This window comes from Saimiri boliviensis, chromosome 1 (genome assembly GCF_048565385.1).
Source record: "Saimiri boliviensis isolate mSaiBol1 chromosome 1, mSaiBol1.pri, whole genome shotgun sequence".
Lineage (NCBI taxonomy): Eukaryota > Metazoa > Chordata > Mammalia > Primates > Cebidae > Saimiri > Saimiri boliviensis.
Genome location: NC_133449.1, coordinates 81,534,991 through 81,549,424, shown reverse-complemented (window position 1 = coordinate 81,549,424; position 14,434 = coordinate 81,534,991). Strand labels below are relative to the sequence as shown.

At 37.3% G+C, this 14,434-nt stretch overlaps 1 protein-coding gene across 6 annotated transcripts in view; it reads left to right on the top strand.

Annotated features, from left to right (window-relative positions):
- Window positions 1–14,434, top strand: part of CCDC85A (coiled-coil domain containing 85A) — a 206,447-nt gene that overhangs the window by 149,710 nt on the left and 42,303 nt on the right. For 5 of the 6 annotated variants that reach the window (XM_039463726.2, XM_039463737.2, XM_039463734.2 and 2 more), the window contains exon 3: window positions 8,168–8,244. The exons of the other annotated variant lie outside the window; for it this stretch is intronic. In XM_039463726.2, coding sequence (XP_039319660.1) covers window positions 8,168–8,244 — 77 coding nt within the window. The remainder of the gene's footprint in view (window positions 1–8,167; window positions 8,245–14,434) is intronic. 6 annotated transcript variants of the gene reach the window in all.

Here is a 14,434-nt window from a genome sequence, read left to right as displayed (position 1 = left end):
TAAAAATTTCAGCAGTGGAGGAAGGTGACAAGACAAACAGATTCTTATCTCAAGCTGCTGTCACTTCCTTCTCCATGACTAGATTCCAGAATATGGGTCTTCCCAGCAAGTGCTTCTCAGCACCGCCTTTCCTTCTGCCTAAAACTCTCTTCTCCAAGATCTTTGCATAGTTGGCTTATTCACGTGTGGATCTCTCTCTGAGAGAGTTCTTCACAAACCATGCTTCCTGAAGTAGCTGTCTTCCCCAAATCTGTCATCTGTCCTAGTACTTTGGTTTGTTTTGATGTCTTTGTTGTACAAATCACCTTCATAAAATATCTTATTTGCTTTTTACTGCTTTGGTCCTCCCCACTGGAACATGGGCTCCATAAACACCCAGATCATATCATTCCTATTGCTACTATGTCCCCAGGACCTAGAACAATATCTGGTACATAGCAGATAATAAGTAATGGGTGAAGAAGTGTTTTAATATTAAATTACCAAATATTCATTAAACTCCTGCAGGGAACACAACTGGTGGGTGTTTGAGGGTTAGTGAAATATTTTCATGTAGCATTTTGGGACAAACGTTGAAAACAACACTATAAGAAATAGGTAGAGAAGTGACAGATATTCAGTATGTGATTCAATGACAAAACAAGTTGAGGAAAAGGAAAATTGAAACAGACACATAGAGTGGGAGAATTTGATATTGTAGAATTATTGGCCTTCAGAATTAAAGGGATCAGCCTAACAGTATACAGACGTAGAGAGCTTTGCAAAAATCTCACTGAGCTTTCTCTGAATACCTCCAACAACATGAGCACATTAGGGTACAAAGCAGTATGTTCCAATCTTTGGCATTTCTAATTATTGGAAAGCTATTTTTCATTTTACGAAAGGAAGAATAGGCAGTCTTTGACTAGGCAGAGAAGAATGAGGAAAGTACTTCTGGCTCGGGGAATGTGTGGGCAGAGACAGCGTTAAGAGCTCTGGGCCACTGAAAGGGTTTCTGCATGGGAGGAAAGGGACAGGAAATAACTCTCATCTCTTGTGGGTGGGCAGAGAGAAAAGGTTCTGAGAAAAGTAGAATTTTCTTCAAAAATAGTAGACTAGAGCAAGATCTGATATCAATTTTAGCTTATTTAGGGCAATTAAAGCCCCATTAAAAATTCTATTTCTGTTAATAAGGTGATATGAATCAAACATCCAGGCAAATCTGAAAGTGCTAGTTCCAACAAGATTTTTTTTTTTTTAAATAAGAAAAGCATCAAATTTTACTGAGAAATATAATCACTTATACTTGTGGAGTTAATATGGATTCTAAGTAGGAGGCTGACCTTTGCTTGCCTGAAAAAGAAAAACACTGTTTCAGAACAGTAATAATTTAAAAAATGTACAGTTCTGAAGTAATTTCCTTAGGGATGTGAAAAAGTCTGTGAATAGTGGGATTCATATGGAATGAGTGTCAGGTCTTTAGAGCTTGAGGTTTATTAAAAGTTTGTCTATGAATTGGAAAACACGTGGCTATTGGACTGTTTTGCTGAGAAAGACTATCTTAGTCCACTTTTTCCTACTATAACAGAATATCACAGACTGAGTGATTTATAGTGAACAGAAATTTATTGGCTCACAGTTCTAGAGGCTGAGGAGTCCAAGATCAAGGAGTTGGTATTCAGTGAGGGCTTTCTTGCTACACCATGTCATGGCAGAAGGTAAGACAGCAAGAGGGGGCCAGACTCACCTGTTTTGGTTTTTTTTTATTTTTATTTTTTGGAGACAGAATCTTGCTCTGTTGCTCAGGCTGGACTGCAGTGGTACGATCTCAGCTCACTGCAACCTCCGCCTCCTGGGGTCAAGCAATTCTTTTGCCTCAGCCTCCGGAGTAGCTGGGAATACGGGCGCCTGCCACCACGCCCGGCTAATTTTTCTATTTTCAGTAGAGATGAGGTTTCACCATGTTGGCCAGGCTGATCTCGAACTCCTGATGTCAGGTGATCCATCTGCCTCAGCCTCCCAAAGTTCTGGGATTACAAGCGTGAGCCACTGGGCAAAGCCCAAACACATCTTTTTATAACAGCACCAGTCCCACTCAAGAGAGTGGAGCCCTCATGGCCTAGTTACTTCTTAATGGCCCCACCTCTTAATGCTATTAAAATGACAAATTTCAACATGATTTTTGAAGGGGATAAACAATTGAGCCAACACAGAGACTAATTGTTAGAGGGTCACATAAAAACTAACATCTATAAATTCATGGCCACTATAGTCTTCCAGATAATTTTCCTCCTATACACAGCTCACTGTAACCTTCACCTCCCAGGTGCAATTCTCCTGCCTTAGCCTCTTGAGTAGCTAGGATTACAGGCATGTGCCACCATGCCCAGCTAATTTTTGTATTTTTAGTAGAGACAGGGTTTCGCCATGTTGGCCAGGCTAGTCTCAAACTCCTGACCTCAGGTGATCTGCCCATCTCAGCCTCCCAAAGTGCCAGCATTACAGTTGCAAGCCACCAAAGTTTTAGTTCTCTCATCTGCAAAATAAGTCAGAGGATTGTGTCACAAATTGAATTAGAAAACCTGTAAGGGGCCAGGCGCAGTGGCTTATGCCACTGCCTGTAATCTCAGCACTTTGGGAGACCGAGGCAGGCAGATCACCTGAGGTCAGGAGTTCAAGACCAGCCTGGCCAACATGGTGAAACCCCGTCTCTACTAAAAACACTAAAATTAGGCTTGGTGGCAGTGCCTGTAATCCCAGCTGCTGGGGAGGCTGAGGCAGGAGACACTTAAACCCAAGATGCAGAGGCAGTGAACCAAGACTGCGCCATTGCATTCTAGCCTGGGCAACAAGAGTGAAACTCCATCTCAAAAAACAAACAAACAAGAAAACCTGTAAGGTACATTCTACCTCTAAGATTGGAATTTAGAAGATGCGCAATTCAGTGGAATTCTTATGAATGTTTCTTAATTTGTTTTTCTTGTAAGAGATGCTGTGAACTTTTACATGTAGGTTCAAAGAATGGTTTCTCCTTTGAAAATGGGCCTGAGATTAACCTAGAGAACATCTTGAAGATGTCATTGGATTTTCACAAGAATTTTGTTTGCTTCACCTTACTTTTCTAATGTCTAGATGCCCATAGGTTTCCCAGGGTGGAAAGAGAAACAATATAACTTTTGGGAGGTTTAAAGCAAATAACTATTGGATTACCATGATTTGATGTTTGCTTTTTCAGGTGCGTGACTGTGGGAAATAACCTGGCCTCTCTTCCTGTACCCCGATGTCCCTTTCTTTTCCGTCACGTGATTGCTTTCCTTCTGTGTTTACAATAGGATCATTTTTGGTTTCTGGCCCGGGTCCACCTGTGGCTCCACTCATATCTCTCTGGCCTATCAAAATTCTATTGAGGCATTTTAAGCTTGAGTTTCTCCTTCATAAGAACTACTGCCAATGTTGATTTTTTTCTTTGCTCCCCTTTAACAGGATTTAGCACTAAATTTCAAATTACCATATTGTTTTTTTCTCTCTTATTATATACCCCAACTGCTTATAAGTTTCTTGAATATAGGCTCCTTTTATAGTGCATTATATATTTATGTACTTTGTAGCTGAGAATTTGGCTATTTTTTTGTTGCTCTTTTGGAGCCTCATTCTTAGTTCTAAAAGCCAAAATGGCATTCTAAAGTCTCAGTTTTGTGAAGCTGTCAGCTACTGGCATAAAATGTAATGTTCAATTTAAATTGTAGTACATTCAAATGCAGCTTTCTATTAATGACTTTATAATAAAATGAATGCCAATTTTTGTCAGACACTTCCCTTCGGTGCAGCTGTCCATCCCATCCCCTGAGTGCACAGGGAGATCGGCTTATTTTATAGTTGACACCCTTGAAAAAGGAAAAAACGGGAAAAAGCAGCATGGGGAAGGGGGTCGTAGTGGATGTGGTCAAATGTGTTCCAGCATCCAAAAGGCTTTCTTCCTCTCTTCCTCACACTGTGAGAAAATTCTATCAATTTTTCCTAATGACTAACTATCAGATGTGGACTTGGATGTATCTTTTTAAAAAAGAGTTGGGGAGAGATAGCATGGGAAGAAATGCCAGATACAGGTGAAGGGAAGGAAGACAGCAAATCACACTGCCATGTGTGTATCTATGCAACAATCTCGCATGTTATTCACATGTACCCCCAAACCTAAAATGCAATAAAAAAAGTTTCCTATATTTTATTTTATTCTGTTTTATTTAAAATATAGCTTACATTAAAAAAAACTAATTATTGGTTATGCACTACTAGTCAGGCTCAGCTGACCTATGATCAGTAACAAACCTTGAAATCCCAAGGTTTTAACTAAACAAGTATTTCTTCATTTTTTCTCATGTCACAGTTGGGGGATTGGATTTTTTTTTTAAATGGATTTTCCTGTAGGGACTTGGGGACCCAATGATGATCTCACAGTATATTCCAGAAAAGTATTTTTCTACTCCACTCCCATTAAAGGATGGTGTAATCAGTTTCTTTCTGAATAAAACAAAACAGCCTGAGTACTCTTATTTATACATGTAGATCAGATATTCTTCCTGTGTTTTACCCCCAGGAAGAGTGAATTTTTGTTCGGGTGTCCATTAATTGTTAAGTAATAATTGCAACAGAGGCTAAGAGCCTGAAACAATTAATAGGACCTTCTGAAACACTTGTAATCTAAAAGGGAATGTGGGTTCTCAGAAACTTACTAAGGCTTGAAATAACTGGCCTCATCCTAACCCTAGAACACTGCCTGACACAAATCAGTGACACAATAAATATTTGTTGAATGAATGAACTCAAAGTGTTTTTGCCCTTGCCTTCACTGTAAAGCTGTTTTTCATTATTTCACCTGTTTAAAAATATTCTGTCTCTTCTTGTCCCAGACCATATTTGCAGTGAATGCTTTAGAAAAATGATATAGACATGATCTATTGAAATTCAACATTAAAGATGGGAGTTAGAGAATATTTTTCCAAACTCAAGAATTTGCCGCATTTTTTTTTCTGAAGTGACATAATACTTTCATAATGTAGGTAGAGACTTAGTGAAAACACCAGATATATAAACTGCAAAGATTTTGAAAAGAGAAATAAAGGTACAGAAGATACTCACTGAATTAAAACAAATTCCATTCAATAGCATTTTTCAAAGATCACCTGAATCAATCTGTGCAGTCTTTTCATCTGCTTTAAGTATCACAGCCTTAGAGATAGTGCATCATAGGGGCAGTAAAGATAAGGTGTAAATTGTGAACAAAAAAGAAAATAACTTTATTTTTGTGTAGTTTAAATAGAATATTGCTGATAAACTTTTCACTTGGATGGCCTTATCAAGTGGTTGTTTTTCCAGAGGAAAGAGCAGGGCTTGCAAAATTGTAAATCAGGCAATATACATTCACATCTTGATGATCTGCAAATCACTTAATTCATTTGCAAGAGTAAAGCAGACTCATGAAATCAATAACTTTGCTATTCATTTATGCTGCATACTTTTTTCCCTCTTTGGAAGAGTCCACAAAACAGAGTTTTAACATTTTATTAAGCTAAAAAAATGAGAGGATAGCTTTAGCAAATGTCTTCAATTTTCTTTACCTATGTTTCTATTATATGAGTAATGCTCAAAGCTAATCCTTTCCAATGTTGTGAGGTCTATGGTTCATCATGTTAATGTTAGGGATGGGGGCTTTCTGCACACAATTTTGGAAAATAGGCCTGCTCTAAACTAGTCAGAAATGAGCTTAATTGTTGTATTCATGAATTAAGGACTGATATTATATATTTTAGAAAAGAAAATATTAGGTCATTGCTTTGGAGGTCACAAATATGGGATTGGGTTCATATAAACTATTTCCACATGAAAACAATTGTGTTTTCATGATGCATTTAAGATCAGGGCATCAATATTTTTCTAACTGTGGATCCTTAGGGGCTCCAAACACTTAGGTGCACTACTGTATTGCTTCTTGCCCTTTTCATGTGTCTGAGGCTGAAGAACATGAACACTGAAGAGGTTCTTCTGCTTCAATATTAACTATGGAAGTGTTACTGACAGCAAAACCATATGAGTCTGCAGCAGCCTCAGTTCTTGCCTCCTGAGAAGAAATAATTTGACTGAGGGGCGTAAAGCAGAAGGAGAGACTGAGGCAAGTTTTAGAGCAGGAGTGAACATTTATTAAAAAGCTTTAGAGCTGGAATGAAAAGAAGGAAAGTACACTTGGAAGAGGGTCAGGTGGGCAGCTTGAGAGATCTAGTGCACTGTTTGATCTTTTGACCTGGGATTTTATACATTGGCCTGCTTCAGGAGTCTCATGTCCCTTCTCCCTTGATTCTTCCCTTGAGGTGGGCTGTCGGTATGTGCAGTGACCTGCTAGCACTTGGGAGGGGAGCATGCGCAGTGGGTTTACTGGAGATGTATGCAAGCTCACTTAGGCATTCTTCCCTTAGCAGTCTAGCATTCCCAGAGGAAAGTCATATACCAGTCAAACCTGCTGTTTTTCCACTTAGCCCATGCTTGAGCCCACTCACCCAACTCCAGAGATCTTATTGGGATACTGCTGATCACCAGTACCAGGTTTTTTTTCTATCTACTAGGAGACAGTCTTTCCGTGGTGGTGGCTGCAACTAATCATTGTTTTAGAGAGACAGTTAGCAACCACCTGACCATCGCCTGTTGGTTGCCTGACATTCTTGGTGGGTGGGCTGGAGGGAGCCCTCTCCTGTCCTGCTCATGTTTGACTAGCTACTAATATAGCAGAAGTGGGCTCTGGAGAAATTCTATTGCTATGTACCTTTCACTGCACCTGAAATATGTTTGTTCTTCTATAATGAATGAATTGCAACTATGTTACTATGTGATGACTTTGAATATTTTCACTTTAATGAAGCTGAGTTACTATCAGATTGTTTGTAGAAATAAAACTTCACTCTTGACTTGTGACCCCTTTTCCTGACATAAAGCTGTAAACTTTAGAGTTTCAGTATGGAACAGAGACTAAGCATGATAATGATTCTGAGCTTTCAGCACATGCCTGAGCTCATGAAGAAATGAAAACAAGAATCAATTTCAGGTCTGCCCCTGGTTTATGTAACAATTTGTGAAAAACTTGGATCTCTGTCACAGTCAGCCAGAATCAGTCAAAATTCATTCTAACTCTAAAAAGCTCTTTAATGTTTTTTCTGTCAATTACTATAGGTTTTTGAAAAGGACAAATATTTTTCTTAAGACTTGAAATTTTTATTGGGTGAAATAAAGGGAACTGGATGTTTGAAAAATTTTGTTTTATTTATTTATTTTTAAATGGGGCTTTGTAGTTTATTTTGGTTATAGTTAACATTACAAAATAGCCTTGTATATGTGAAACAACTCATTGACAACTCAAAATGTACAAAATATGGAGAAAAGAAAGTATGATTGTCTTCAAGATGCTATTATTCTGAGGCTGGTTGGTGTGCAAAAGCCCGCAGTCTCACCACCTATAATTTTCTCTAATACTTTTTTTTTAATTGACCTCAATACACTTTATTTCAGAAGAGGAAATACTAAATATTTAAGAAGGATTTATAAAAAACGATTTGACTTTGGGATTTGTTCCATCTTAAGAGGATCAAATTTCAGAAATATTTTTAAAAGTCTCCCTCTGAAATACCTCAATTCTTAGTGATTAGAAATAGCTAAAAGGACTTTGAGCAGTAGAGAGACTGGATTTTGGTATTAGATCTGGGTTTGAATTCTGATTTTTGCCCTGTTCTAAGTATGTGTGATTTTACTAATTAATAATGATGTTGGACTGCTTTTCTTAGGTTTATTTGTCTTGTGTGTTTCCACTTCTGAGAAATGTTTTTCATACCTTTACTTGTCTTTTCTTATTGGTTTGTAAGAGTTCTTTATAGAATCTTAATACTAATCATCTGTCAATTGTGTGTACTACCACCTGTAAATATGCCAGTTTGTATCATGTCTAATATTTCTTAACATCGTAAAATTGTTCAAAATTGTTTGTAGTTTCAGTGGCTTCTTGTTTTTCTGGGAGATAATTTTTTTTCTTATTTTAAATAACAGACTAAATAGTCACTATCTGATTTGAATAAATCAAGCCAGAAATATCCTGACAGTGCACCAAACAAGACCTGTGTGTATAATGTGAGTTCTTTCTTTTTAATTTTAGAATCAACCTTGTCCTATGTTAGGCAGCTGGAGGCAAGAGTAAGACAGCTGGAGGAAGAAAATCGCATGCTGCCCCAGGTGGGTGACTTCCAGAAGCTCATAGCTAGTCAGTGCCATTTGAGTTGTAGCATTTTATTTGGAATTTAAAAGCTCGATGACGTTTTCTCTTTTAAATGATAGAACTCATTTTGTAAATAGTCATTCATCAATGTAGAGTGTGATTATGTTCCATGATGGCCATCATCTTACCCAGATTTCTAAGTGTTACTAAAGGATGCAGATGTCTGAAATGAGAATGTGAAGTAATTTTGAGAGGAACAACAAAGGAAAAGGATAAAATAATGAGAAGTAAAAAATAAAGACACATTGATAGCACTACTCATACACATCATGCATGTAGTTTGTGGATATAGGGAAGGTACTCTTATTTAAATCAAAAATTCGCTTATTTCTGAACTAGCCAAAGCCATAGGTAGTTGGAATATTTCACATTTTAATTAAATTAGTACATTCTAAAATTCTTTGCGGTATAATTGAACTCTTTCAGTGCAATAAAGCGATGACAGTAATTGACGGTTTTTACTTTGGGACTTCATTTCTTTCCCCTTATTAAAGTGACACTTTTTCCACAATGTTTAATGTCTTCCCATACATTTCACTTATAAAATTCTTTCCATGGGCTGTTAACTTTATGAGAATGATGCTGGTTTTTTGTGGAGGTGGTTATCAGAAAATGTTTTGTTGAGGAGTTGAACAGATCTGATTCTAGGCTGGTTTCCTTTCCAAGCATGTGGACAACAATATATTTTAATATTTATCACAAGAAGTTTTCTAAGAAATTAGTCACTAGGGTTCTTTCTACATTCTGGTGATTATTTCTATTTCATAAGTGACTAAGCGAAAATTATACCACAAACCATTAGTAAGCAGTAGTTTAAATAAAATATCAAAGACTGGTTATATATCAGGAGAAGAAATTTGAGCATTAATGCAAAGATCTTTTAGAAAGATATTTTAGGTCTTTTTAATCTTGTTTTGTTTTTGAACTACGTTTGCTCATTAATGATGATTTACGCTATCAGATACTGCACGTAAGAATGCCTTTTTTCTTTCTTCCACTGGCCAACAGTCTGCCCAGAACTCATGAGATTCAGTGAAATAAACCTATAGCAGTTGTACCCTGTTTTTCAAGAGGAATACATTCTAAGACCCCAAGTGGATACCTGAAACCATGGGTAGCACCAATCCCTACAATACTGTGTTTTCTCCTCTACAAAAGTATATATGATAAAGTTTAATTCATAAATTAGATACGGTAGGAGATTAACAACACTAATAACAAAGTTATTATTAGTAACTTATTTATACTCTTAAATAAAATAAGGGTTACTTGAACACAAGCACTGAGTTACTGTGACCATTGGTCTGATCATTGAGATGACCGTTAAGTGACTAACAGACAGGAAGTGTAGACAGTGTAGATACATCCCAGGTGGGATGGAGCAAGGACAGCATGAGATTTCATCCCGCTGCTGAAAACAGCCTGCAGTTTAAAACTTGTTTATTCCTGGAATGTTCCATTCAATATTTTTGGGCCCTGGTTGACTACAAGTAACAGAAGCTGAGGTTAAAGGTAGACTTCTGTATTTCTCTTTCTTCTCAAACTGTACATGTGTTAAAATTCATGATGACTAAAGAGGTTATTTGTGTCATGAAATAAAACACTACTGGTGGGTTTGTTGTTTCTTTGCTCTTCATTATTTTCCTTTTAAAATTTTTTTGTGTTCCTTTTTGCCTTTTATTTTAAATTCACAGTATGACTGTGCTAAGGCTCTTGACTGAAAAACGTCTAACTTCTTACTTGTTACAAAGAAACCTATAAAATATAGTTAGTTTATTATGCATGGTTATGCCATTTCTCAGGCAACTGGGAATGTAAAAGAAATAGAAACAAAAATCCAAATGATTTTTGTTTCTTAGTTTCCTTCTGAGAAGGAATTGAGGCTGACATCAAACAGCAAAATAATAGTATGTATGCCATCTTAAACAAAAAATAAAAGAGGCACAACAAATGTGAAAATGATGACAAGGTTGATTTTTAAAAATCTATAAAATCTATAAAAGTGAGTGTTAGAAGTCCTGAAAGAAAATCAGAAGAGTCTTTATAGTTGATATGTGCATGTATATTTGAATACTTAGTACTTGCATAATTAAGACTAAGCAAGATTAAACAACTACCCAGTTTAAAGTGTTCAGTTACATCCTTTTAAATACATTACTGTTTTGCTACCAAGGAAGGTTTTGGTTCATTTTGTTTTGCTTCATTGTTTTCTCTCCAAGAAATGGCTAAGAAAGATCATGTTTTATCGATTCTAAGATGTTATTGATGTGGGGTTCACCATCAGTATAAGTAGCATTACAAAAGAAAAATGGTATCAGTTATACCATGCCAGATTCTTGCTGATTTCAGCAGTGTTACAAATGGCAAAACAATGTTTTAGTTTTAGTTAAACAGCTATTTACTTGTCAAAGTAATTTAATGCAAAGAGAACCCATTGTTTGAAGTATGCTATTGGACATATGCAAAGAATGCAACAGATTTATCAATTCAAAAGCAGTATTTCTGTTAAATTTCTGTATCAGAGAGTGGTGCCTTCATTTACTACTGAGACATAATAGAGGTACCAGTTGCAATTACTCCTATTAATACAAGCTAAAATGAACACAGACAGTAGGTAAGACCCTAGGATGGAACACAATAAATGGATCTCAGAACAGCGAGCATTATATAAAGAGAATTCTTGTGGGAGACTGAGACTTAGGCGGTATTAAAGGCATTTGCCTGTACTACTTGTTCTTAGATGTTATTGATACTATTATAAATAATGTGTCATGAGATTTCCCCACAGAAACTATTTCTAACTATGATGTTAGCTGATTTGCAAGGTCAATTCGATGAGATAAGCTGACATCCTAGCATAAATTAATCTCAGTATTTGAACTCTTGATTTTCCATTATAAGAGTTTGTTTGCTGTGCCTTGATTAGAAGGTATTCCTTATCACTCCCAAGCTTATTAATGCGTGTCCATTTGTCTTTGAATAAACAGAAGTAGGAATTGGTAGTTGGAATCCCAAGTATATAAAATACCTTTTGAAGCTGTAGCCAGGTTTTTTGCTTTTAGTTTAGAGTTTAGACTAATTACATAAAGCATTGTCCTGGAGGAAGAAGTCTTCCTCAGTGCTCATTTTTATTCTTTATATAAGATTGTGTATAATGAACAGAAAGTCACAAATTTGCCCTAGCAATGTAAATATTTAAAAATAAACAAGATGAGTATAATAAATGCTTGGGGATTTCTCCCTGGTTAGATGAAAAGACCTCAGTTTTTTCATTTGTGAATGATGGGGTTCTTCTCAGCTCTTATATTTTGTGGGCTCAGGTGTAAATAAAAGGTTGGGCCCATGTTTTATACATATGTGAAGTTTTCAAGTCCCAGAATGAGGGGCTCTTTATTCAGGAACAGATAAAGGCAGTGAAGATTAAGTTGGTTTTATCCAGTGGTGAAGAGGAGCCGGCAGGAAGTGCTGATGGAGTTTCTGTACACCACCACGGCAGGTCACCCCAGTGAATGCAGAGCTCCGTGCTCTGCCGTGGTGTGTACTGTGTCCTACAGGAATCACTGAGCAGTATTTTAAATCCAGTTTGTGAACACATTTCAAAGGTGTCCTAAGGTAAGAACTAGTCTTATTATTTTTAGAAAATGCTGTATTATGTGCTAGGTATTATTATTGAGAAGAAAATGCCTCTTAAAAGTTAGCACAGGCCGGGCGCGGTGGCTCAAGCCTGTAATCCCAGCACTTTGGGAGGTCGAGGTGGGTGGATCACAAGGTCGAGAGATCGAGACCAACCTGGTCAACATGGTGAAACCCCGTCTCTACTAAAAATACAAAAAAATTAGCTGGGCATGGTGGCGCGTGCCTGTAATCCCAGCTACTCAGGAGGCTGAGGCAGGAGAATTGCCTGAACCCAGGAGGCGGAGGTTGCGGTGAGCCGAGATCGCGCCATTGCATTCCAGCCTGGGTAACAAGAGCGAAACTCCATCTCAAAAAAAAAAAAAAAAAAAGTTAGCACAAATGATAGTTAAAAGTCACTTGAACTTTTGGATATTCTTCCTGAGCACATAAACAAATGGAAACATTTTTTAAAGATCACAATTAAATATTTTTCAAAGAATTGCATATAATCTCTTACAATACACATAATACACATAATGCTAAACTGCTCACACTGGCCGTCAGTTCCACCGCATGCATATGGGATGTGATGTGAGCCTCAAACAAAAATTGTTTGTTATTTAAACAAATGTAGCTGCTCTCTATGAGATTTTCCTAACTTTTGAATCCAGTGACATGGTGTCACTCTCAATAATGTAAGTAGGTGTTTGAAAATGATGACATAGTAGGGTGTAAAGTAGTTTTAAGGAGTTTTGTATCAAAATAAAAAGGAACACGCCTATCTTCTACACGTTCTTACAAATAAATACGGGCTTTCTCTATATAAAGAATCATCGATTTCCAGAGCTGGATAGAACCTTACATGTCATACAGGATAACCTCCTCTTTTAGTCAAGTTTATTGGGTTCACAGAGGTCAGGAACATCCTCCTGTCAGGCAGCTAACTAAGGTCAGACATAAGAGGTAGGCCTAGTCAGTGTTGTTTTGTTTTGTTTTGTTTTGTTTTGTTTTTTTGACATGGAGTCTTACTCTGTAGCCCAGGCTGGAGGGCGGTGGCGTGATCTTGGCTCACTGAAACCTCCGCCTCCCAGCAGGTCCCATTTCAAGCAGTTCTCCTGCCTCAGCCTCCTGAGTAGCTGGGATTACAGGCACATGCCACTATGCCCAGCTAACTTTTTGTATTTTTAGTAGAGATGGGGTTTCACTATGTTGGCCAGGCTGGTCTTGAATGCCTGACCTCCTGATCCACCCGCCTTGGCCTCCCAAAGTGCTGGGATTATAGGGGTGAGCCACCGCCCCTGGCCCTATTCAATGTTCTTTCCATCATAGGCACAGTGCCTCCCTTAATCGGTTCAGATCATTAGTATGATTCAGTGTAGTTAAGCTAATTAACCTATTTTTATCTTATTGTCAAATTTGTTTTTATTAAACATTTATCTTAAAAACTAACATTGGATCTGCTTAGGCATGTGAGATTTGTTAGACATTTATTTTATCCCTGCTTGTACAAGAAATGTTCAATTTTTCTTAACCCTGTGGTATACAATATAAATGAAAAAAATTGCATTTTACAGGGTCTTCTCCCTGACACATCTCCAAAGTACTTGAGAATCCTAAAGGTTTATTATATATACACAAATACTCACCTCTGCATGGAAAATTCATGCTTGACAAAATGTGGTGAGAGGGGGCCTTTTGCTGTAGAGTAAACTGAAGGAGGGTGGTGGGGGAAATTATAAGTTACAGTAATGGTTTGAAAATTGAAATTTTGAAATTAAAATTTGATTTTTAGCCCAAATTCAAAAAGCTTGCTTAGCTCTTTCTACTCATTTCATTATTCTTGCCTTGATGGTCACAAAGATTTTTTTAATCCAGACGTAGTTGATATGTTTATGTGCTGCATCTGCGGTGAAGTCTGTTAAAACTAGAAAATGTCTTTAAATGGATAATACAGGATACCTACCTGATGATTTTATTATAAATAAATAGTGCTACCCTTTAAGACATCAGTTACTATTCAGATGTAAAGCTGATGTAAAATTATTATTATTAAACTATTCTCACCTATTTTGTGCTGACTTGGGATTTTGTGTCATAAAGAGACTTGACTAGAGACGTGAATAAGCAGCTTGCTGTAGCTGCAAAGTCAATTAAGTACATTTGTTAAAAGTCCTATTGGGAAATCTATTCTTTTTGATCAAATGCTCTGGCACTAACTAATCTGCTTGGAAAGCAGTATATATTCCTTGTGTCCCCGAGACCCTCCCCAGAACAAACCATCCATCTTTTGAAGCCAACATTTGCAAGCCAGTTTCCAAATCCACAAAGGCACCCGACACACTGTCTGCTGTCATATACCTGCACATGGGCTGTGGCTCTGCAAACCTGTTTGAAAGGCATAGTAACTCAGATCACGCCTGAATGAGCCCTTTCCAGCAACTGTTTCTATTTCTGTAGAGCTAGCACACACAAATTCCCTTCCTAATTTTAGGAAGGGAAATGCAAAGTCTCCCTCTCAAGTAATTTGGTTAC